At 43.8% G+C, this 26,656-nt stretch overlaps 2 protein-coding genes across 2 annotated transcripts in view; one reads left to right on the top strand and one right to left on the bottom strand.

Annotated features, from left to right (window-relative positions):
- Window positions 1-26,656, bottom strand: part of BPNT1 (3'(2'), 5'-bisphosphate nucleotidase 1) — an 83,978-nt gene that overhangs the window by 35,468 nt on the left and 21,854 nt on the right. The window contains exon 2 of the mRNA XM_073628360.1: window positions 2,858-2,977. Within this exon, the coding sequence (XP_073484461.1) occupies window positions 2,858-2,977 (120 nt within the window). The remainder of the gene's footprint in view (window positions 1-2,857; window positions 2,978-26,656) is intronic.
- The window catches only part of IARS2 (isoleucyl-tRNA synthetase 2, mitochondrial), a 161,927-nt gene continuing 142,396 nt past the window's right edge, over window positions 7,126-26,656 (top strand). Inside the window, exons 1-3 of the mRNA XM_073628359.1 lie at window positions 7,126-7,407; window positions 21,373-21,495; window positions 24,931-25,090. Of these exons, the coding sequence (XP_073484460.1) occupies window positions 7,213-7,407; window positions 21,373-21,495; window positions 24,931-25,090 (478 nt within the window). The 5' untranslated portion in view covers window positions 7,126-7,212. The remainder of the gene's footprint in view (window positions 7,408-21,372; window positions 21,496-24,930; window positions 25,091-26,656) is intronic.

The raw sequence follows: 26,656 nt of genomic DNA, 5'->3' as shown, positions 1-26,656 counted from the left end.
TGAAATGCAAAACTCCATTGGGTGTAAAAAGATGTCCGCTTGGCGACTGTAGGCTTACTTAAGATGGCCGCAACGCAACATCACTTTGGTTGCACTTTCTGACAGGTAACAGCTTTCTGATAGAACACCGGACCTGTTGATAGCTGGGCAGGAGGTCAGGTGAGGACAAGATGGTCCTCACTTGGCTCTATGCCCTTGGAGGACCAGAGCAACCTCTGACGTTACTTCCAAGTCTCGGTCATCAACTATTTTTTTTTTTTTTCTTAAAGTCAAAAATTACATTTTTTTTTTTTTGCTTTTAAAAAGGTAAGAGAGATCTGGGAGATCTCTTAATAAAGAGGACCTGTCATGCTTATTTCTATTACAAGGGATGTTTACATTCCTTGTATTAGGAATAAAAGTGATAAAAAAATAAATAAAAGGGACGGTGTAAAAATAAAAAATAAAAATAAATAAGAAAAAAAAATATTTTTTTTTTAAAGTGGCCCATCCCTCTGTGCTCACGCACAGAAGTAAATGCATATGTAAGCAGTGTTCACACCACACACGTAGGGTATCGCGGTGATCGTTAGAGCGAGAGCAATAATTCTAGCACTAGACCTTCTCTGTAGCTCCAAATGAAAATAACTCACCGCTCTAGGTGTAACTAATACACCTATTGGAATACACACCTGAGTGGTAAATTGTCCATTCTCCATGGTAAATTGTCAAATTAAGAAACGGCTGCACCTCAAGTGGGCTCCAAATAAAATTTATTGGAATATGAAAATATCCAAAATGACACCAGAGAACACCAGCAGTGGTCAAGGTAAATGCATTTCACACAACAGAAATGTGCTTAATCATTTGGTAATGATTAAGCACATTTCTGTTGTGTGAAACGCGTCTACATTGACCACTGCTGGTATCATTTTGGATATTTTCCTATTCCAATAAACTTTACTTGGAGCCCACGTGAGGTGCAGCCGTTTCTTATTTTGACAACTCCAAACAGGTAACCTGTAAAAATTTAAAGCGTTGCCTATTGAGATTTTAAAGTATCGTAATTTGTCGCCATTCCACGAACGTGCACAATTGTAAAGCATGACATGTTAGGTATCTATTTACTTTCGATATAACATAATCTTTCACATTATGTAAAAAAAAAAATTGGGCTAACTTTTCTGTTTTGTCTTTTTAAATTAAAGTGTATTTTTTCCCCAAAAAATGGCGTTTGAAAGACCGCTGCGCAAATACAGTATGACATAAAATATCGCAACAACCGCCATTTTATTCTCTAAGGTCTCTGCAAAAAGAGATATATATATATATATATATCTCTCTATCTCTCTCTATCTATATCTATATCTATATCTATATATTTTTTTTTTTTTTTTGGAGGGGGGTTCTAAGTAATTATTTTCAAGGAAGAATACTGATTTATAAACATGTCAGAAAAAGGTCTGCTCTTAAAGTGGTTAAAGAGGGAGTCCACCTGAAAAAAAATTATTAAAAGCCAGCAGCTCCAAATACTGCAGCTGCTGACTTTTAATAAACGGACACTTACCTGTCCTGGAGTCTGGCTATGTCGGCAGCCAAAGCCGAGCAATAGCTCAGCTCTCGGCTGCTGCCTCCGCCATTCTCGATGAGGGAATAAGGAAGTGAAGCGGTGCGGCTTCACTTCCCGGTTCCCTACTGCGCATGCGCGAGTCGCGCTGCGCGTCCTAATTGGTCCCCGCTACCTCCTGGGACCTGTGTGTTTCCCAGGAGACAGCGGGGGGGGGGGGGGGGGGGGGGGGCGGGAGGGGACGTGACTCCCGCGGGAGTGTACTCCCGGAAGTGGGTGCAGATACCTGTCTAATACAGGTATCTGCACCCTCCTCCCCCCTGAAAGGTGCCAATTGTGGCACCGGAGGTGGGGAGGAATCAGATTAGGTGGAACTCTGCTTTAAAAGCGAGGCTTAGGTTGCTCTTTAGGCCTAGAGTAAAAATGCACAAGAAAAAAAAATACACAGAATAGAAACAATGGATCCTAACAAAAATCTGGTTTTCTTCCAAGGGTTAAAGGACTGGACACACGTCTAATGTCCTGTACACACGGTTGGATTTTCCAACGGAAAAAGTGCGATCGGATTGGGTTGTCGGAAATTCCGATCGTGTGTGGGCTCCATCTGACTTTTTCTGTCTGAATTTCTGACACAAAGTTTGAGAGCAGGCTATTAAATTTTCCGACAACAAAATCCGATCGGTTAAATTCCGATCGTGTGTACACAAATCCGACGCACAAAGTGCCACCCATGCTCAGAATAAATTAAGAGATGAAAGCTATTGGCTACTGCCCCGTTTATAGTCCCGACGTAAGTGTTTTACGTCACCGCATTCAGAACGATCGGATTTTCCGACAACTTCGTCCGACCGTGTGTATGCAAGACACGTTTGAGCCAACATCCGTCGGAAAAAAAATCCATGGATTTTGTTGTTGGAATGTCCGATCAATGTCTGACCGTGTGTACAGGGCATAATATATTATGACACCTGAACTTGTATTAAAGCTACCTTTTGATCAACATGAAGATGTCAATAGAACATTAAACATGAAAATGACAGGTTTACAAGGTACATTGATTATGGCCATTCCCCGGGATCTTGTATACAAGCAAACCTGATACAGAACTGGTCAAACCCATGGCGAGGTCAAGCGGCCCTACTGATGATCTAATGCACATAGACATGAGAATATGTTGACCAAAAATGTGTTTTTGGCACAAAGGTAATAACTATAGGTCAACCACCCTAGAAATGTGTGACATCTAGCAATAAAAGGTAAAAATAAGAGACATGCATAGTTCTGATTTAGTTGCTGTGAACATTAACCTACCTGCACCTCTGATCCTGTACAGAGAATGGACTGCCAAAAGGTGAAAAGGCTTATAGAGCATTGCAGCGCTCTCCTTGTACTCAGAGCCACTTCCTAGTTCACCGTCGCTGCTCCTGGGTCCTAGAAACACCATATTGTTTGAGTCACGCTTTCAACCATCAATAGTTCACAGCAGACAATGTACCGACAGGGGAACCAACAGCAGTGTATGACTGTTACAGACGGGGCTGCCATTGGTTATCGTGGGGCCCCATACGGCCTTCCTGACAGGGACAAGGGACTTCAAATACCTTATTATATACATGCACAGTAATCCCACCAGTCGCGGCTCCCAGCAATTAACCACTTTCACCCCTTCCTGCCCAAGCCATTTTTCAGCTTTCAGCGCTGTCACATTTTGAATGACAATTTCGCAGTCATACAACACTGTACCCAGATGAAATTGTTATCGTTTTTTTCCCACAAATAGAGCTTTCTTTTGGTGGTATTTGTTTGCCTCTGCGGTTTTTATTTTTTGCGCTATAAACAAAAGAAGAGTGACAAGTTTGAAAAAAACACAATATTTTTTACTTTTTGCTAGAATAAATATCCTATTTTTTTTTCTTTAAAACAAATTTTTTTCCTCAGTTTAGGCCGATACGTATTCTTCTACATATTTTTGGTAACAAAAAATTGCAATAAGCGTATATTGATTGGTTTGCGCAAAAGTTATAGCGTCTACAAAATAGGGGATAAATTTATAGCATTTTTATTATTTTTTTTTTACTAGTAATGGCGGCAATCTGCGATTTTTATTGTGACTGCGATATTGCGGCGGACATATCAGACACTTTTGACACATTTTTGGGACCATTCACATTTATACAGCGATCCGTGCTATAAAAATGCATTGATTACTGTATATATGTGACTGGCAGGGAAGGGATTAACACTAGGTGGTGATCGAGGGGTTAACTGTGTTTGCTAGGGAGTGATTCTAAATGTAGGGGGAGGGGACTGACAAGGGGAGGAGACTGATCGGTGTTCCTCTGTACTGAGAACACACATCGGTATCCTCTCCTCTGACAGGACGTGGATCTGTGTGCTTAAACACACAGATCCACGGTCCTGCTGTGTTACCAGCAATCGTGGGTGCCCGGCGGACATTGCGGCCGCCGGGCACGTGCACCAGGTGCCCAGTGACACGGCAGGCGCGCGATTGCAGTCGGCGGCACGCGTGCTCCCCCTGGTGGGCCAGGAAAGCAAGGGCGTCATATGACGCCCTCCCGCAACGAGAGCTGCGCCGCCTGCCCATCAATTGAGAGCCGGCGGTCGGCAAGCAGTTAAATAAAGGGCCTCATCAGTTCAGCAGCAGGGGCTGGGGATAGAGAGGGGAATATTTACTAATTGTTGGGTAATACTTTGTGCTGCGGATCCCAACAATTACAATAGTTTTAGGTTTCTGCCCTGCTCCAACAGATTGATATAGAAGAAGCCAGGACTTTAATTTGTCAGGAGCCATAGCATGGAGGATTACTCTGCGTGATTCCAAAAATAAGTAAATAGTCCCCTCTCCGTACCCAGCTTGTGCTGCTGAACTGATGGGGCCCGGGGAACCTTTATAGGGCCAGTTCACAGCAGATGCAGCCCAGTGCGCTTTTTTTCTGCACTAAAAATGCATGCACAGTGCTTTCCATGTATTCCAATGGCTCTAGTTCACACCAGTGCAGTCAGTTTCGGTCAGTTTCTGCACCGGAAACTTTCTGGAACTGACTGCACTGGTGTGAACTAGAGCCGTTGGAATACATGGAAAATACTGTGCAAGCATTTTTAGGGCCAGTTCACACCACAAAAATGCCCTCCGGATACGTTCCGGATCAGTTTTTGCTCACAGTTCACACCACACGCAGTTCCAGTGCGTTTTTGATACAATTTGCTAGGTTCCAGTACAGTTCTGTGCAGAAAAAATGCAGCACACTCTACTTAGCCTTGGCCTGTGGGATTACTGTGTGTGCTCCCATCATTATTTAGAGGGCTTTCACACTGCAGTGCCGTGCCATTAGCGCTAAAGTGTCGCTCGTTTTTGCGGTGCTTTTCAGCCACTAGCGGGACGGTTTTTACCTTTAAAAAGGTAAAAAGTCCAGTTTGGCAGCGCTTTGGAAGCGCTGCCCATTGGGAGAACTTAATACAGCGCTCCTAAGATGCTGATTGCAGGACTTTTCCTAACGTCCTGCAAGTGCACCGCCCCAGTGTGAAAGCACTCACTGCACGGAATGGGAGGCAGTTTTCAGGCTTTTATTAGAGGCTATTTTAAGCACTAAAACGCCTGAAAACTGCCTCAGTGAAATCAATGGGCAGCGCCGCCGAACCGCTGCTGCAGGGGCGCTTTTAACCCTTCTTTGGCTGTTAGCGCAGGGGGGGGTTAAAAGCGCCAGCTAGCAGCCGAAAACCTTTGCAAAAACGACGGTAAAGCGCACCTAAAAATAGCGGTGCTTTACCACTGACGCCCCCAACGCTCCAGTGTGAAAGTAGCCTAATGCCCCATACACATGATAGGATTTTCCGACAGCAAAATCCATGTTTTTTTTCCGACCGATGTTGGCTCAAACTTGTCTTGCATACACACGGTCACACAAATCTTGTTGGAAATTCCGATCGCCAAGAACGTGGTGACGTACAACATATACGACGAGCCGAAAAAAAGGAAGTTCAATAGCCAGTGCGGCTCTTCTGCTTGATTCCGAGCATGCGTGGAACTTTGTGAGTCGGAATTGTCTACACACGATCGGAATTTATGAGAACGGATTTTGTTGTCTGAAAATTTGAGATCCAGATCTCAAATTTTATGTGTCGGAAATTCCGATGGAAAATGTCTGATGGAGCCTACACACGACAACACGCTCCCATCGAACATTTCCCATCTGAAAATCTGACCGTGTGTACGGGGCATTACACTTCACATGTTTGGGGTCTGTTTACTTGACACAATCCCATCTTTTATATTTTACCAAAAAGTAGGTATTATATGGCATACCTCCCAACATTTTGAGATGGGAATGAGGGACACCTACTACCAAAAGTATGTAGGCATAAGACACACCCCCTTAACCACTTGCTGCCCGCCCACCGTCATATGACGGCGGGACGGTGCAGCTGTTATCCTGGGCCACCGTCATATGACGTGACGGCCTTCCAGGCCCCCCAGGGGGCGCGCGCCTGCCCGCCGCGTCACTCGGGTCCCGATGCGCGTGCCCGGTGGCCGCAATGTTCGCCGGGCACCCGCGATTGCCCGGTAACTGAGCAGGACCGTGGATCTGTGGGTATGTAAACACACAGATCTACGTCCTGTCAGATGGGAGGAGACCGATGGTGTGTTCCTTGTACAGAGGAACACCGATCGGTCTCCTTCCCTTGTGAGTCCCCTCCCCCCACAGTTAGAATCACTCCTGAGGAACATAATTAACCCCTACAGCGCCCCCTCCTGGTTAACCCCTTCATTGCCAGTCACATTTATACAGTAATCAATGCATTTTTATAGCACGGATCGCTGTATTAATGTGAATGGTCCCAAAAATGTGTCCGATGTGTCCGCCACAATATCGCAGTCACAATAAAAACCGCAGATCGCCGCCATTACTAGTAAAAAAAAAAAAAAAATGCTATAAATCTATCCCCTTATTTTGTAGACGCTATAACTTTTACGCAAACCAATAAATATACGCTTATTGCGATATTTTTTACCAAAAATATGTAGAAGAATACGTATCGGCCTAAACTGAGGAAAAAATTTGTTTAAAAAAAAAATTTGGATATTTATTATAGCAAAAAGTAAAAATTATTGTGTTTTTTTCAAACTTGTCACTCTTGTTTTGTTTATAGCGCTAGAAATAAAAACCGCAGAGGTGATCAAAAGAAAGCTCTATTAGTGGGAAAAAAAAAATCATTTGGGTACAGTGATGGATGACCGCGCAATTGTTATTTAAAGTGCGACAGCGCTGAAAGCTGAAAATTGGCCTGGGCAGGAAGGGGGTGAAAATGCCCGGTATGGAAGTGGTTAAAGGAGAATTAACCACAAATAAGGTTAATTAAATCCATTTAATAATATGAAAATATGCTTTTGATAAAAGAACTGCACAAATCGTGTGATGTAAAACAAATTGCAACGACCACCTTTCTTTTCCTCCTGGGTCTCTGCTTCCAGAGAATAGACACATATTGGTGGGTTACATTCAATTCTATTAAAGAAAACACAAATGATTCTACAGCAGTATGAGTGCAGCGTGCAGAGTGAGGCGCCGGGAGCGCGCACAGGAAGTTTGGTCCTCGCCGGCCGCCGTCCCCTCTCCGTACTTCCCGCACACACACTGACAGGGAACATGCTGACCCTGCTGAGGTGCCGGCTACCGGGGGGCCGCTACCCCTGGAGGGTGAGGGCGGCCTCGGGACTGAGCAGCAGCGAGGAGAGTCCGGGGCAGAAGAAATACCGAGACACCGTGCTGCTCCCCCACACCGACTTCCCCATCCGCCGCAGCCCAGAGGACACCGTCACCACCGAGCGCCGCCTGCAGGAGGTCAGGGGGGAGGGGCAGCGAGGCTCTGGGGGCTGTCGCCCATAGCAACTGTTCAGGAGGGAGGAATCTGGTTGCTATGGGCGACAGCTTCCCTCCTGAGGGAGGAGTCAGGCCTGTGTGTATTAGCAGAGCACCCTATGGACTGTGCTGGCCTCACTCAGGTCATTTATAAAGCTCCACATTGTATAAGAATTCGGGGACAGATTTATAAAGCAGTGAATGTAGCTTTCACCGAACATTCACAGCAAATTAGTTGTTTATGTAAAACACGTGAACCCAGGAAGATTCACCCGTAGTGAATGTATATTAACCACTTCAGCCCTGGAAGATGTTACCCCCTTCCTGACCGGAGCACTTTTAGCGATTCGGCACTGCGTCTCTTTAACTGACAATTGCGCGGCCGTGTGACGTTGCACCCAAACAAAATTGACGTCCTTTTTATCCCCACAAATAGAGCTTTCTTTTGGTGGTATTTGATCACCTCTGCGGTTTTTATTTTTGCGCTATAAACATAAAAAGAGCGACAATTTTGAAAAAAAAAAAATATATATATTTTTTACTTTTTGCTATAATAAATATCCCCCAAAAATATATAAAAAAATTTTTTTTCCTCAGTTTAGGCCGATACGTATTCTAGATATTTTTGGTAAAGAAAATCGAAATAAGCGTATATTGATTGGTTTGCGTAAAAGTTATAACGTCTGCAAAATAGGGGATAGATTTATGTCATTTTTATTATTATTTTTTTATTAGTAATGGCGGCAATCTGCGATTTTTTTTTTTTTTTTTTTTTTTTTTTTTTTTTTTTTTTTTTTTCGTGACTGCGACATTATGGCGGACATTTGACACATTTTTGGGATGATTGACATTTATACAGTGATCAGTGCTATAAAAATGCTCTGATTACTGTGCAAATGACACTGGCAGGGAAGGCGTTAAACACTAGGGGGCGATCAAGGGGTTTAGTGTGTCCTAGGGAGTGATTCTAACTGTGGGGGGGGGATGGGCAACCTAGGACATGACAGCGATCACCGCTCCCGATGACAGGGACTCTGTCCTGTCACAAGGCAGAACAGGGAAATGCTTTGTTTACATAGGCATCTCCCATTCTTCCTGCCCGTGACATGATCGCGGACACCCGCAGCGGATATCACGTCCGCGGGACCTATCCCTGCCAAATAAAGAGGACGTACAGGTATGCCCATTTGCCCACCGCTGCCAATGTGCCAACGTATATCGGCATGTAAGGAAGATAGGGGGCGCTAGATACCATATTATTCAAGTGCTCTAAATATATCGGCATGCAGCAAGTAGTTAACTACTTTATAACTATGCCCCTTATTGTAGGCTGTGCATCAAACTGTAAACAAAACTTTTTTTTTTTTGGGCTAGGAAAGGGTTAAAACAACTGCCAGGATGTCTGGGCACCGTTCCTGTCTGGAACTCACAACAGGAAGTGAAAGGAAATCCCCCCCCAGTGCAGGTGTTTTGTCAGATTTTGTAACAGAAGTGACGTTTCATCGCCGCCATCTTGCTACACCCCGTACTCGTCCTCAGTAAAGATACAGTGAGAAGACGGCAAGCGGACATCTTGGTACACCCACCAGAGTTTTGCATTTCACACTTATTTTTAACAGTAAATGGAGCTTATATGGTGAAATACAGTTTCTAAAAAAACGGACTGTTTACATGTTGAATTATTATAAAAGCAGCCGCATTCTATCAGATTAGCAAACGTGTGAGATCAGCAGGATTACCGCTGCTTTTAAAATTCAACATGTAAACAGTCCGTGGGATCTCTAAATACTGTATTTCACTATATAAGCTCCATTTACTGTTAGGGCCCTTTCACACTGGGGCGGTTTGCAGGCGCTGCGGAGTGTATACCGCTCCTGCCCATTGAAATCAATGGGACAGCGCGGCTATAGCACCAGCAAAGCGCCTCTGCAGAGGCGCTTTGCGGTGGTTTTTAACCCTTTCTCGCCCGCTAGTGGGGGTAAAACCGTCCAGATAGCGGCCGAATACCGACAGTAAAGCGCCGCTTACAATAGCGGCGCTTTACCGCCGACCCCGCCCCAGTGTGAAAGGGCCCTTACAAATAAGTGTGAAATGCAAGACTCCGGCGGGTGTAACAAGATGTCTGCTTGCCGTCTTCTTATTCTTACTGTGGAGGAGTGCGGGTGTAGCAAGATGGCGGCGACGAAACGTCACTAACGTTACAAATTCTGACGGGTCGCCTAATCTGATGAAACACCAGCAATTCCCCTCTAAAGGCCTGTTTATGCTAGAGTTCATCCTCTGAAGAGCGATCCGCCATCCTTTTCAGAGTGCATTTGACAGGAGGCAGCGAGGAGGTGTTATGTCTATTCCCCCTTAAAGCGGTAGTGAATCACCTTATTTATTTTTTTCTTTCATCTTTTAACCACTTAAGGACTGGAAGGTTTTACCCCCTTTATGACCAGGCCATTTTTATGCGATATGTCACTGCGTTACTTTAACCGACAATAGCACAGTCGTGTGATGTTGTACCCAAATGAAATTGAGGTCCTTTTTTCCCACAAATAGAGCTTTCTTTTGGTGGTATTTGACCACCTCAGCGATTTTTTTTTTTTTTTTTTTTTTTTGCGCTATAAACAAAAAAAAAATAAAAACCAAAAGTGTAGCGCTAAATGAAAATACACCTTAAATATACAAATTGTAAACTTAAAATAAATAGGTATCAGGTGCCTTAAGTAACGATTAAATGTCCATCAAAAACAAATTAAATATCCATCAGTGGACTAATGATTGAAGTCCATAAATGATGAGGACCATAATGGTCACCACCTGTGAAAATGTGTAGAATGCCGTCACCAACATATAACTCTGTATAAACTATTTAAGAGACAATACGCAGCTGGTTACTATTTAGTCCATCATTTGTATATATTGGATCTTGTTGGTTGGCAAATGAAGGACCAGTTCGATACACCACACCACAGTGTCTTCACGAAAACGTGCAATTCTCACAGCCAGTGAAGGTGGAAGCTTACCGGAGGGTTTGGACCCAAATCAGCATATACTGTAAGGGTCAAACCAGCTTGTATTGCACACCGGCAATGGGGGGGAAGACCTTGGCAAGCTGGAGGTGAAGGGATCCCAGGGGACTTCATGGAAGTGTCTTCTCCACATATAACGTTAAGTATCCCAGCATATGGCCCTTAAGAAAAAAAAAGGGCCACATAGTGTGATTCCGTAAACAAAGTATTTTTAATAAAAAAAGAAATACACTTACATTTATGAAGATAAAAAAGTGCTTATATATAAAATGAAGGCGGCAGTGGAGTCCTCCCGACGCGTTTCATCTAACAAGACTTCGTCTAGGGGTATCCATCCACTGCAGCCTGACTCCCTAATATAGGTACTGTAATCCATATGATGCGACTCCAGCCCATTCAATTCAGTAAATTGGCACTTCCGGGTTGCCCAAAATGGCGGACCCGCGTGCGTTCCAAGCCTCGATCTCGCGGGTGTGTTTTGCGTTCCACCTAAATGCAATACAGCCCAATAATCCCAATGTGACAAAATCCCACTTCCCCCATTCTAATATATCGGGGAGATGATAGTATTATATATGGTACCAATGTTTTAATGTGGTTAAAGCTAAAAATATTTCCCTGTATGTGCGGAGATGGTTCCCCGCACATCTCGCGATATGACGTCATGACGCGGAAACGAAAATGCCCTTAAGCAAGCCTCATTCTAAAACGGCTTGCGTTTCAACTATGCTTAATTCGTAGGAAGCTTGCGTTCCACCGTACGTTACATCCACAGACTGTACGGCGTCGCAAGCGTGAGATATACTTACATGATTTCTCATAGGAAATCTTTTATTTACCAGTTTTGATAATAGAAATGTAAAATAGAGCAGTCAACTCAACTTTCTATCTGCGTGAAAAACATTCACTCATGTAAGCCTTCATCTAACTGAGTGTATGCTGCCTTATACATTTCCGCTTCCCTTTCAATGAATTAGATACAAGTGACAGTACTCTTAGCCCAACCCTAATTCCAATAATAACTCAATATATATATAACCAAAATGAATATGGAGGGTTACATATGTGTGTAGCATGTAAGATGTCTTGTACATAGGGAATTCAATGGACTGGATTCACATAAATACAAACATTTTCAATCGATTGTTACAACTCAAAGGTAAAAATTGTGTATGCAATTAGTTTAGATCATACATATTCATCAGTAAATCCCTATAAGCCCTATAAATTATGATTGATCTATAAAGGCATTGACATCTACCTCCACATTCAACCCTAGTGGGGCAAATGTCTGTAGCTCATGTATCCAGAACATTTCCAGACGGGATACCCCTCTGGTTTTGGCACCCCCTCTCCATGGTGGTGTGTATTTGTCAATAATGACAAACTGTGATCCTTCAGGATTTCCATCATGGAATTCTTTATAGTGCCTCGGGACTGTATGTTTTGGATCTCTACTTTTAATCATGGCAATGTGCTCCCCCACTCTTATGGAGAATGTCCTGGTGGTATGGCCTATATACTGTTTGTGACAGGGACAGGTAATAAGATACACTACATACTTAGTGCTACATGTGCAGAATGGTTTTATAGTGTATCTCCTGCCCGTCACCATAGAAGTAAATTCTGTCACTTTACGGGTCCTCACGGTGTTGTGTTGACATACAATACACTTCCTACAAGGAAAAAAGCCTGTCCAGTCATGAAAAAAGGAGGGACGGGTAGGGGCGTTAATGGTGTTAAGAGCTATCCGACCTTGTATTGATGGTACACCTTTAAAGATGACCTTGGTTTCTCCTGGGATAAGTGGACCTAGAATGTTATCTTGCTTGAGGACATCCCAATGCTTCCTCATGATATTTTTAATTTGTCTATGTTGTATTGAGAAGGATGTTAACATGGCCCACCTGAACTTCTCATCCGGCTCTCTTTTTGGTTTGATTTCAAGTAGAGATTTTCTGTCAGTGTCGGTAGCTCTTTGGATTTCAAAATCCAAACTTCTTCCATCATATCCTTTATCCAAAAATGTATGTTTCAGGATTTCTGCCTGTTCGAGAAATACTTCTATGTCGGTGCAGTTCCGACGAAGTCTTAAAAACTGACCTCGTTGAACTGCATTCAACCATGATGCATGGTGACAACTATCCACAGGAATAAAACCATTACGGTCTGTGGGTTTGAAGTATGTACTAAATCTGAATTGTTTATCAACTATCTCTATCTGTAGGTCCAAAAAATGGATTTTGGTTTCGCTGGCCTCATATGACAGAGAGATCCCTCTATCATTGGAATTCAAACACTCGAAGAATTCTTTAAGGGCCTCCATAGTTCCACTCCACAGGAGGAGGATGTCGTCTATGTACCTGGTCCATAACACCATGGAACTGGTTTCATGGGTATAGACGACATCCTCCTCCCATTTGGCCATAAATAAGTTCGCAAGGCTAGGTGCGAATTTTGCCCCCATAGCGACTCCACACTGTTGGAGATAAAAATTGTGATTAAACCAAAAGTAATTATGTTTGGCTGCGAACTCCAGCAACTCTACGAGATATTCACATTGGAATGACGCCAAAGAGTGTTCACGGGCTAGAAAGTGTTTAACCGCCTCAATGCCCCTATCGTGTGGTATGCAAGTGTACAATGATGCCACATCAGCAGTGGCCATAATATCGCCATCCTGTATGCTGATATTTTCGAGGAGTCTGATGGTGGAACTGGTGTCTTTCAGGTACGAGGGTGTTTTTTTCAATAAAGGCTGTAGAAAGAAATCTATATATTTACCTACTCTGGCCGTGATGGAATTGATACCACTCACAATTGGCCTGCCAGGAGGGCAAACTGGATTTTTGTGGATTCTGGTTTGACCCTTACAGTATATGCTGATTTGGGTCCAAACCCTCCGGTAAGCTTCCACCTTCACTGGCTGTGGGAATTGCACGTTTTCGTGAAGACACTGTGGTGTGGTGTATCGAATTGGTCCTTCATTTGCCAACCAACAAGATCCAATATATACAAATGATGGACTAAATAGTAACCAGCTGCGTATTGTCTCTTAAATAGTTTATACAGAGTTATATGTTGGTGACGGCATTCTACACATTTTCACAGGTGGTGACCATTAAGGTCCTCATCATTTATGGACTTCAATCATTAGTCCACTGATTTGTTTTTGATGGACATTTAATCGTTACTTAAGGCACCTGATACCTATTTATTTTAAGTTTACAATTTGTATATTTAAGGTGTATTTTCATTTAGCGCTACACTTTTGGTTTTTATTTGTTCATTTAGCATTTATTCTATTTGCTGTGTTAGTGGCTCACACCTTAGAGCAAGCGCAATTTTATCACTGGTGGTTTTTCTGTATAAACAAAAAAACCCATTTTTTACTTACTTTACTTTTTTTACTTTTACTATGTATTCTGCTACATATTTTTGGTAAAAAAGAAAATCACAATAAGCGTATATTGATCGGTTTGCGCAAAAGTTATAGTATCTACAAACTATTAGTTATGGCATTTTTATTTTTATTATTTATTATTTTTCTAGTAATGGCGACGACAAGCGATGTTTCCATTTTTTTTTTTTTTTTTTTGCGGGGCTGTGACATTGCGGCGGACAGGTCGGACACTTTTGACACTTTTTTGGGACTAGTGACATTATTACAGTGATCAGAGCTAATAATATCCACTGATCATTTGTATAAATTACACTGGCAGGGAAGGGGTTAACACTAGGTGGTGATCAAGGAGTTAAGTGTGTCCTAGGGAGGTGTTTCTTAGACCCCTTTCACACTGAAGGCGTTTTTCAGGCGGTTTAGCGCTAATAATAGCACCTGAAAAATATCTCCTATGCTTCCCCAGTGTGAAAACTCGAGTGCTTTCACACCCGAGCGGTGCGCTTGCAGAACGTTAGAAAAAGTCCTGCAAGCAGCATCTTTCGGGCGGTGGGGGAGCGCTGTATACACCGCTCCCAAAACACCCTGCCCATTGGAATGAATGGGCAGCTCTGCCGAAGCACCTGCAAAGCACTTCGGCAGCACCGCAAAATGAGCGCTTTTAAGCCTTTATTCAGCCGCTAGCGGGGGTTAAAAGCGGCCGAATAGCGCCACTAATGCAGCGCAGCACCGCCCCAGTGTGAAAGGGGTCTAACTGGGGGGGGGGGGGAGTGTAGTGACTGGGAGTAGAGAGAGATCGCTGTTCCATCCTGTTCACTAGGAACAGACGATCACACTGTACTCTCCTGTCACAACGGGGATCTGCTTTGTTTACATTGGCAGATCCCCGTTCTGCCTCTTTGGAGCGATCGCGGGTGGCCGGCGGACATAGCGACCACTGGATCCACGCATCAACTCCCCCGCTTTGCGGCAGCGCGTGCGGCCACAGTATCTCGTGCAGGAAATGACATACATGTACGTTTTTTTGCAATAGGGCCGCCCTGCCGCAGTATATATGCGGTGGGCAGTCCTTAAGTGGTTAAGGCCTCTTTCACACTTGTACAACCTGAAAGTTGCGCGACTTTGCCGTGACTTGAAGCAATGCCTGTGTAATCTTGAGGTCTATGGACATCAAGTCACATCAAAGTCTAACCAAAGTAGTGCAGGGACTACTTTGAAGTCACCTTTGCAGTCCCAAGTCGCACAAGTGTAAAAGGAGCCTTAAACCTACAAGGCAAAGTTATAATGTGATAGTATGCAACTAAGGCTCCTTTCACACTGGCTTGTCCATTTGACGGACTCCACTTGATCAGCAGAGGATTGCTCTGTTGATCTCCGCTAAGCAGGTGGATGACGAGTCTATCTCCGCTCGCTGTGCTGAGACGGACCTGTCAGAGTCCCGCTCTCCTCTATGGGGAGATCAACGAAAACGGACCGCCTGTCTGTTTTCATCTGATCTGATCTGCCAGGCAGATGGAAAATAGGACCTCCATTTGTCTGGTTTTGGCCGACAGGATTGGATTGCATAGCAGCGGGTGTCAGCGGACACGTCACTGCTGACATCTGCCGCTCCATAGGAGTGAATGGAGGGTCTGATCAGGTCCACCTGAAAAGCTGACAGGTGCACCTGATTGGAAAGCCTGTGTGAAAGGGGCCTTACCTTTTGTAACAAGCCCCTGCTCGCTAGGTTCCACTCTCCCGACACTCCTCTGCGGCCATAGAATCAGACTGCAGATCGCAACATCTGATGGTTCGGTCATCCGATGCTCCTGGACTAGAACTACAGCTATGTGCCGTTCTAATCCAGTTGTGTAGCTCAGAACAAACACCAGGCAGGCTGTATGTAAGTTCAACCAGGAAATCTCTTTTATTGAGGAATACAGGCTCTTTTATACAGTAGAAGAGGAGGTGCGTACTTCCGGCTCATATTACTCTAAACATACACCTGTGACCAGAAACCTAATTAACATGGGCTAATTAACTAATCCCTTTAGACAGCCTAGATGATTCAGACATGACCTTTAGGCCAGACTGGCCGTCTTGTAGCTCAGAAAACCCAATCAACATTATCACAATAGCAGAGTTAATTAACACAAACAACAATGGGGATCTAATGACTCTTAGATCCCATACTAGAGACTTATTTACAATACACATTCTAGCAGGCAACAGACAGACAGGTGGCTGGAATTGACATCAGCATCTCCTAACAGTATTTGTCCCAGCATTATGAATCAGCCACTATTTCTAATATGGCAAATCCAGGGTCCCCAGAGTCTGTGTGTCCTGGGGGACCAGGACCCGAATCCACAGTAATACCACCTCAAGGGTCCCCAGGCATACAGCTCACAAAGAGCACTGTTCCCCCAAATGCCAGGGCCCACGATCGATCGGCAAGAGACTAGCATTCAGTCCCCTCCAAAAGTCTCTGTCCCGGCTAGGTCTGTCACACCTTTAAAAAAAAGCCCTCCAGCGGCACGCTGTCACCACTGACAGGGCTTCCTTCTTCACCGGTCTTCCTTCCGGGTTGGCGGGCTCCGGCCCTTTGATTGGACGAGGCACGATAACATCACTTCCATACATGCGCGTGGGAGCCGCTGTTCATGGCACAGGACTCTGAAGGAAAGGCATGGGTATAAGAAAGGTGAAAGATATGCAAAAAAGTGGCAAAAGGCGAACATTTAGTGCTGGTTCACACTAGTGCGACTTGAGTTGCATGACAAGTGAAAGCACATATGCAATAGTTTCATCATATTTAATGGTCACATCAGTGTAACTTTGGAAAAGGTCCTTGTGCTACTTTGTTGCAATTTACAGTGCGATTTGGCCCCATAGAATATACAATGTCACACTAGTGGGATTTGAGTCACATGATGAAGGAAAATACATTATATTAAATAAATAATAAAATATGTTGCGCTAGAGATTTTTGATATCAGTTGATTAAATAAAACATCAGCAGCCAGCACAATATTCAGGTGCAGAGTTAAAATCATAATCCAAAAAGGATAATCCAGGAACAAATGTTCAATGGTGGTTCAATCTACGATAGGCAGGGAATAGGAATACCCGTCACTAGCACCCAACAATACAGCCGCTTACCCCATGTAGTGGACCCTCATCACAAAGGTCACATCAGCATATATTAAGTAAATTCAGGTAAGATGGAAGCCCATCAATCTTCATATACTCAGTGGCAGCAGACCAGATAGTGGTTGCAGCAAACCTGGATATGACTCTCTACACTCCAGCGGTAATCATCACATATATGTCATCCCATGCAGACAAAAGGAGATAAACCTCATTGCATCATGACAGTATAGGAAGTGCTCCACATGCCATATTAATGTAGAGAGACATCATAAAATTGATTCTTATACATCCAATTAGCCCTCGGGGCTTTCACATTGGAGAGATAGCAGCGGTTGTTTCAGGGCGCTTTGCAGGTGCTATTTTTAGCACTGTAGCGCCTGCAAAGCGCCCCAGTGTGAAAGGGGTCTTAGACTGGAGAATGTTTTACCATAAAGCCCTTTATAACATGCACTACTAGGCACGTAGTGTATGTAATTATGTGCCCATGCGGGTTAGAATATATACAGTTAGGTCCATATATATTTGGACGCAGGCACAATTTTAGTTTTTTCAGGTATGTGCACACTCTCAGGTTTAATTTAGGGTATGTACATCCAAATCGGAGGAAAGGTTTAGGAATTACAGCTCTTAAGAATAGCCATCCCCCCTTTTTCAAGGGACCAAAAGTGTTGAATCAAAAGCTGTTTCATGGCTGGGTGTGAGCTACTCCTTTGTTATTTCTTCATCAATTAAGCAGGTAAAAGGTCTGGAAATAATTCTAGGTGTGGTATTTGCATTTGAAATCTATTACAGTGAACCTACATCATGCGTTCAAAGGAGCTATCCATGCAAGTGAAACCGGCCATTGTAAGGCTTCACAAACTAAACAAATCCATCAGAGAGATAGCAGGATCATTAGGAGTGTCCAAATCAACAGTTTGGTACATTCTGAGGAAAGAAGAACGCACTGGCGAGCTCAGCAACATAAAAAGGCCTGGACGTCCACGGAAGACAACAGTGGTGGATGATCACAGGATCCTCTCTATGGTAAAGAAAAACCCAGTTACAACATCCAGACAAGTGAAGGACACGCTCCACGAGGTGGGCGTATCATTGTCAAAATCTACAATCCAGAGAAGACTTCACAAGGGCAACTACAGAGGGTTCACCACAAGGTGCACACCATTCATAATCCCGAAGAACAGAAAAGCCGAATTAGACTTTGCCAAAAAATATCTAGAAAAAAAAGCCAGACCAGTTCTGGAAAAGCATTCTTTGGATGGATGAAACTAAGATTAATCTGTACCAGGATGACAGGAAGAAAAAAGTGTGGAGGAGGCTTGAAACGGCTCATGATCCAAAGCACACAACGTCATCTGTAAAACATGGTGGAGGCAGAGTGATGGCATGGGCATGCATGGCTTCTAGTGGCACTGGGTCATTGGTGTTTATTGATGATGTGACAGAAGCAGCCGGATGAATTCTGCAGTGTTTGAGATATACTGTCAGCCCAGATTCAGCCAAATGCAGCAAAGTTGATTGGAGAGCGCTTTACAGTACAGATGGGCAATGATCCAAAACACACTGCAAAAGCAACCCAGGAGCTTTTGAAGGAAAAGAAGTGGAATATCCTGCAATGGCCGAGTCAATAACCTGACCTCAACCCAATTGAGCATTTCGCTTGCTGAAGGCAAAACTAAATGCAGAAAGACCCACAAATAAAGAACAACTGAAGACATCTGCAGTTAGAACCTGGCAAAGCATCAGAAAGTAGGAAACCCAGTCTTTGGTAATGTCCATGGGTTCCAGACTTCAGGCAGTCATTACCAGTAAAGGATTCTTAACAAAATATTAAAAATTAACATTTTATTTATGGTTATATTTATTTGTCCAATTCCATTTGAGCCTCTGAAAATGGGGGGACTGTGTATAAAAACGGTTGCAGTTCCTAAAATTTGTACTTGATATTTATGTTCAACCCCTTGAATTAAAGCTGAAAGTCTGTACTTCAAATACATTTGGATTGTTTAATTTTAATTTTATTCTGATGCCATACAGAGCCAAAAGTATGAAAATTATACCTGTGTCCAAATATATATGGACCTAACTGTAGGTCGGAATATACTTCGTCAACTCCAAGTACGGTAAAAAGAACACGTCACTAACAATAATGGTTACCCAAAGCATAGTTTGTCCCATCATTACGCTACGCGCCACAATAGGAGCCTAAAGGGTACAGTATTTCTAGGCATCGATAAATTCACAGGAAACTGGAGTGGTAGCCATATGACCAGAGGGGTATCCAAATTGGAGACCCAATGGATCTATAAGGCCGGAACTTTCAATCCTCATGGTATGAACGTGGAATGGGATGTAAACGCATTCATCAACAATTCACGATGAATGGTTTAATCCAGGTAATATTAAAACACCCCATTCTCTCTGGGTAGTCTGCCGTGAAATGGGAGGAGTCGGCAACGCTACTGCAGGCTGGGACACGGTGGCCTTCTTTCTGGCGGGGAGAGGCTGCGTATATATACAAACGGAGCTTGTTTTAGTTTGTCAGCAATGTGAGTGCAATTTGAATAGTTTTTTTATGACATGTATGTGATGATTACCGCTGGAGTGTAATTTTGAACAAGGATATCCAGGTTTGCTGCATCCACTATCTGGTCTGCTGCCACTGAGTGTATGAAGATTGATGGGCTTCCTTCTTACCTGAGTTTACTTTATATATGTTGATTGTGATGAGGGTCTACTACATAGGGTAAGTGGCTTTATTGTTGGGTGCTGGTGCCTATCATAGATTGAACCACCATTGAACATTTGTTCCTGGATTGGCCTTTTTGGATTATGATTTTAACGCTGCACCTGAACTATATATACACTATATAAAATGATCACATCAGTACAACTTTGGAAAAGGTCCTTGTGCTACTGGTGTAATTTACAGTGCGATTGTGCCCAATAGAATATACAAAGTCACACTACATATTCGCACTGAAAATCGCGTCAAAATCATTACAGCAATGTGAAGCAAGCCATAGAGATATTGGATCTGCGTTTACCGACATACAGCTGCACCTTGTCATTGATTTGTACAGGTGGCTGGATGCAACACTTGTGACTCTCAGAGAAATACAGCTGGTGTGTACTGCAGCTAAAAGGGGGTAGCAGTTGAGGGGTGGTAAAAGCACAGCCCAACCACAGGCTTTTACCTTCTCCCAACCGGTACTGTAAACCAGCCCTTATGCAATCTGTTTTTGAAAGGTACAATATTTTAGAATCCCCATAATCAATATTAAATTATTACATCAATATCACCATGACCAACACTACAGCACCAAGATTGCTATAGCATTTTTCTGAGGGAGTGTAGAGGAGGAGGGGGGCGCTCTGCTGAGGGGGTGTATAGGAGGAGGGGGGAGCTCTGCTGAGGGAGTGTAGAGGAGGAGGAGGGGGCGCTCTGCTGAGGGAGTGTAGAGGAGGAGGAGGAGGGGGCGCTCTGCTTAGGGAGTGTAGAGGAGGAGGAGGGGACGCTCTGCTGAGGGAGTGTAGAGGAGGAGGGGGGCGCTCTGCTGAGGGAGTGTAGAGGAGGAGGGGGCGCTCTGCTGAGGGAGTGTAGAGGAGGAGGGGGCGCTCTGCTGAGGGAGTGTAGAGAAGGAGGAGGAGGGGGCGCTCTGCTGAGGGAGTGTAGAGGAGGAGGAGGAGGGGGCGCTCTGCTTAGGGAGTGTAGAGGAGGAGGGGGCGCTCTGCTGAGGGAGTGTATAGGAGGAGGGGGCGCTCTGCTGAGGGATTGTATAGGAGGAGGGGGCGCTCTGCTGAGGGAGTGTATAGGAGGAGTGGGCGCTCTGCTGAGGGAGTGTAGAGGAGGAGGAGGGGGCGCTCTGCTGAGGGAGTGTAGAGGAGGAGGGGGCGCTCTGCTGAGGGAGTGTAGAGGAGGAGGGGGCGCTCTGCTGAGGGAGTGTAGAGAAGGAGGAGGAGGGGGCGCTCTGCTGAGGGAGTGTAGAGGAGGAGGAGGAGGGGGCGCTCTGCTTAGGGAGTGTAGAGGAGGAGGGGGCGCTCTGCTGAGGGAGTGTATAGGAGGAGGGGGCGCTCTGCTGAGGGATTGTATAGGAGGAGGGGGCGCTCTGCTGAGGGAGTGTATAGGAGGAGTGGGCGCTCTGCTGAGGGAGTGTAGAGGAGGAGGAGGGGGCGCTCTGCTGAGGGAGTGTAGAGGAGGAGGAGGAGGGGGCGCTCTGCTTAGGGAGTGTATAGGAGGAGGGGGCGCTCTGCTGAGGGATTGTATAGGAGGAGGGGGCGCTCTGCTGAGGGAGTGTATAGGAGGAGTGGGCGCTCTGCTGAGGGAGTGTAGAGGAGGAGGGGACGCTCTGCTGAGGGAGTGTATGAACGTTTTCCCATCTTTTTCCCACACAGGAGTGTAACTTCTTACAACTTTACAACTGGCAAAGAACCAGAAAGATCAAGAAAGAGTTCAGCTTGCACGATGGACCGCCCTATGCTAACGGGGACCCCCACGTTGGACACGCACTGAATAAGGTAACAGTTTATTACTGATCACTAATGGGTTATATCTTAATTGTTTAGTGACAGTGTAGCTAAATGGTAAAATACTGTAAATACCCGTTAAAGTGCAGGTTTATTTTTATCTTGCACTTTTCACTAAATAACCCCAACCCCACCCAAGCATTTTATGTTGTCTTCATGCTTTCAGTGTTACCCTATGCCAGTGATGGAAAACCTTGGCACCCCAGATGTTTTAGAACTACATTTCCCAGGATGCTCATGCACTCTGCAGTGTAGCATCATGGGAAATGTAGTTCCAAATCATCTGGGGTGCCAAGGTTCGCCATCACTGCCGTATGCTAACTGAAGAAGTCTTATTTGTTCCTGCACCTTGTTGCACCTTGTTGGCCATAGACAGCAGTAGGCAGTAAAATGTAGTCACTATCTTTTGGCTGGTTATCTAAATACTCAGCCAACAAAAAGTATCACCTACTGTACATTTTTACCTTTCTACTGCTTTCTCACTAAGCATGTTACAACTGCTAGCAACCTGGACTGTATCATACACAAATTAAACAGAGAAATCATCTTGGAAAACTTGCACCCCTGGATAGTTGGAGAGATTTACTAAAGTTGGAGCACACAGAATCTGGTGAAGGTTTGCTTAGTAGCCAGGCTTTATTGTCAAAGCTTAAAGTATAACTAAAGGCAAAACCTTTTTTTTTTTTTTTTTCATTTTGGATAGAGTGGAGAGAGATTAGAACACTTGTCAGTTTTTATTGCGTTCTGTCCCCTCGTTGGGGAAATTCACCCGACCATTATTTTTTAAAGTGAAAGTAAAAGAAATTACCCAAATTTTGGGTTGTCCCCAGAAAAGTAATAGAGGGAAATCTTCCAATAGGTACATTAGTTCTAATGACCTTGGTTGGGGTGCCCAAGGAATTTCCTTGATTTTCAGGGATTTTCTCTCACTTCCTGTTTGGTTTGAGGACAGGAAGTGAAGGGAAATCTCCGTAATAGGACACAGATGGCGAAAAACAAAAATCTGACAGGGGTTATAACTTAATTACTCTGGGCAAAACTTTTATTTTTCATTTTGGATAAAGTTTTACTTTAAGGCTGGGTTCACATATATGTGAATTGGATGCATTTCAACCGCATCCAATTCACATTACATGTGAATGTGACCAGCTCTCAATGGAGCCAGCTCACGCATGTCGCGGGCAAACAGAGTATTGGTAACTGTAAGCGCAAACACACAAGTCCATATATAACAGGAGATATAAAGGGCTGAGCAACTTAGTCCATAGGGGACAGGCTGGAAGTTCAAGGGTTAAGTGGTAACCGGTAATGTGTAGTATTAACAAATGATGTTTAATGACACCAGGTAAAAACATACTTACAGGATAAAAACGTATAAAAGGCTCATCTGTATAGGTATGTGGTCCTCGGTGTTCCCTCTGATCCTGTGGTGGTGACGCTGCAGGGATGCTGGGCTGCAGAAGGTGGATTACCAGCCGGGAGCTTCTTCTGTGGCCATTAGGAAGAGACTAGAGCCCGGCGTGGAGTGCACGCTTCCGGGTTCAGTATCCAGGGAGGGATCGTCCAGGGAGGAGGGCTTGCAGGGAGGTTGAGAGAAGGCTACGCGCTCGGAGCCACTGCTCCTTCAATAGGCCTCCACCACAGGATCAGAGGGAACACCGAGGACCACATACCTATACAGATGAGCCTTTTATATGTTTTTATCCTGTAAGTGTGTTTTTACCTGGTGTCATTAAACATCATTTGTTAATACTACACTCAGGTGGCGCTTCCTTCTCTACCCCTCACACATGTTGCGGGCGGCCGCGGTGCGGTTTCAAAAAGGGTCCTGTGCGTTTTTGTACCTGAATTGCATCTGAACCGGTGAACAGGAACGCCCCGAACTGAAAACCGCATATGTGAACCCGGCCTAAATGAACAAGCTAAAGATGGATACTGGTTACTATGCACAGCTGCACCCGATTCTGAAGTATTTGGCTCCTATTTAAGTTGTATCTGTCTATCTGCAGTCTTCTCTTCTCTATATCCATTCAAAGTCTAGAATTTTTATAGCTTTTCTGAGCTGCCAGAAAAAAGGGAGCAGAGAGCTGAAGTTACACTCTACAGAGCTCAGCGAGGAGAGCTGATTCACACAGGAACAGAGCTGAGGCTGTCAATCAGCTGGAGCTCCCTCCCCTGTCATTTTTTTTTCTTGGTGTCAGGAAAACCTGCAGGGTGGATTTGATTTAAATCAAGTCGATTTAAATCACTAGTAAAAAGGCTTTATTTAAGTAAAGTTGATTTAAATCAGAATTTTTAAAGAGCAACTGTCATCTCTGATTCCCCAGCATCTCTTCCTCTGACCCGCTGTTGACTCACCAACAGTCCCATTCACTTTAATGGGACGGCTGGTGATGCGGCAGTGACACAACAAGGTGAGGGAGGTGGCGGCAGCAGGTGAGTGGATGCCCGCTAACAGGCGCTGCCATGATGGATCTGAAATGACAGGTGCTCTTTAAATGTAAGGACTTATTCTTGCTGGTAGTTAGAATCTTTAATATTTGCAAACACAATGAAGGTTTCATATTTAGACTAATAAGTTGTCAGGTTAGTAAAACGGCGATATCAGAACCGATTCAATCATACAGTTTGTAGTGTACATAGATTTGCAAAACAATGGGATAAAGAAATATTCCTGAACTTTGTTTCATCTCATGTTTACTGTGAAATTGTGTGAATGCATCAACGCAGTGCATGTTATATCAGCTTGCAGAGCTTGGATTCCTTGAATGAGTTTACCAAAAATTTAAATATTGCACAATATACAGCCTCATGCTACATAACTAGCTCCATTTCATGCTGAATCAACTAAATTAATAATGTATCTTCAATAATGATTTTTATTCCAAAAGCATTTTATTAAAATAAATTTGATTAAAAAAAAAATCTGATTTTAAATCCAAAAAAATAACATTTATTTTTTAATTAAAAAAAACAAAACATTAATTTCTATCCACCCTGAAAACCTGTCAGACGTCATTCATGCTGATAGCAGAGGAAGGAAGCAGCAGACAGAAATGACACTTGGTGCTCTTAATTGAGAAAATTACACACTATAGAGCAGTGGTTCTCAACTCCTGTCCTCAGGACCCACTAACAGGCCAGGTTTGCAAGATAACTGAAATGCATCACAGGTGATATAATTTGCTGCTCAGTGAGTAGTCTGCATCTCCCCAAGGTAATACCTAAAATCTAGCCTGTTGGTGAGTCCTGAGGACAGGAGTTGAGAACCACTGCTATAGAGGGATATGTATTCTTCATATTTCATGTCTGAGGTTTACAACCACTTTAAAAGTTTGCTTAAGAACTTAACCTGAAATATCTTAAAAAAATGATCATTAGGATTATTTAGTGCAGATGTCAGCGTAACATTCATTTGTCTTTCAGATCCTAAAGGACATTACAAATCGCTTTCATATGATGCGGGGGTACAAGGTTTCCTATGTTCCAGGATGGGATTGTCATGGGTTACCAATAGAACTAAAAGCCCTGGCTGACCTTGGAGACAAAGCCGACAATCTGACACCTATGGAAATCAGAAGTAGAGGTAGGGAAACATAAGGGCAATAACACGTTACTCAGATAATGTTGTACCATAAAAAGTTGGCAGAGCTACGCAAAACAATTAAGGCAGAAGGGTTATGCATGAAGTATGGGGCTGTTCTTAGTAAAAACAAATATAAAAGGGGTCTTTCCAGTCCTTAACTGAACTAGCTTCATGCTACTAGCTACCTAATGCCTAACAGATATTGGGGTTTATTTACTAAAGACAAATCCACTTTGCACTACAAGTGCACTGCAAATGCACTTGAAAGTGCACTTGGAAGTGCAGTCGCTGTAGATCTGAGGGGGACATGCAACATAAATAAAAAAACAGAATTTTAGCTTGCACATGATTGGATGATAAAATCAGCGGAGCTTCCCCTCATTTCATATCTTCCCCTCAGATCTACAGCTTTTCCAAGTGTACTTTCAGTGCACTTACAAGTGCACTTGTAGTGCAAAGTGGATTTGCCTTTAGTAACTCAACCCCATTGTACCTTAAAATGTACCTGTCATGCAGATGTTATGAGCAATAGTCTAGGTCTAGGTCCCCATCCAGTGCATTCTCCTTATGTACATATTTGTTCCAGGTCACTGGTTCATAGTATTGAAGCCAACGTGTCTGCATGACGGGCAATAATTATTGTCAAAAATGGCAGCCGACATATTTCCTGACTTGTTAATTGTAAGATGCTTGCCTTTAGGGGGTGATCTGTTTAGGTATGTGATATAGGTTTGATCAATCTGCCCCTCAAATCAAGCTGCTATCAGAGCACTACAGAGCACAATTAAAGGATAACTGTGCTTTTATATAATTATCCTTGAGCCTAGGTACGCACAGGAATCGCACTGCATTCCTGTGCAAATAAATTCTGTGCAGTGTGATTTGAACCCATTTGTTTTCATGGCTCAAATTGCACCACATCTGCATGAAAGAGGTTCAGGCAGCTTTTATTCACACTGGAACCGAAACGCTTGTGTGTTTACACCTATGTGATCCGGTTCAGGGAAACGCACTGTGTTTTGCGACCTGCTTTTGAGGAGTTGTTAAAGTGGAGTTCCACCCACTTTTACAACTCTTCAGCATCTCTCACTAAACTGCGCACTGTAAACAAATTGGATATTTTTTATTTTTTTTTCTCAGCACCTACTGTATATCTGCTGTATTCATTTTTCACTTCCTCCTCCCTGGCCGCGGCCCATCACATCATTTCCTGTTTGCAATGCCTTCTGGGAAGGGGCGGCAACTTCCTCTGAAACTGCCGTTGCTATGGAAACCTGACCTGAAACCTATTACACTGCTTGTGCTGCACTGAGCATGTGCGAGATCTGCAAGGATGAGATCCAGGAAGAAATACAGTCTGGCTTCAGATGCCCACACTTAAGATGGCCACGGCCTGCTGGAGTTTTAAAAAATAACAAACTACTGCTATAAACTAACAAAACAGACCTTCGTTTACCTACTAACTTTACTAGAATACATTAAGCTTGTGTATTATAGGGGTACTTTTATTTAAAAAATATAATTTCGGCCGGAACACCACTTTTAACTTTTAATTGCCAACCTCTG

The sequence above is a fragment of the Aquarana catesbeiana genome, linkage group LG04, assembly GCF_042186555.1.
Source record: "Aquarana catesbeiana isolate 2022-GZ linkage group LG04, ASM4218655v1, whole genome shotgun sequence".
In the NCBI taxonomy this organism is placed as follows: Eukaryota; Metazoa; Chordata; class Amphibia; order Anura; family Ranidae; genus Aquarana; species Aquarana catesbeiana.
This window is presented reverse-complemented; position numbering and strand designations above follow the sequence as displayed.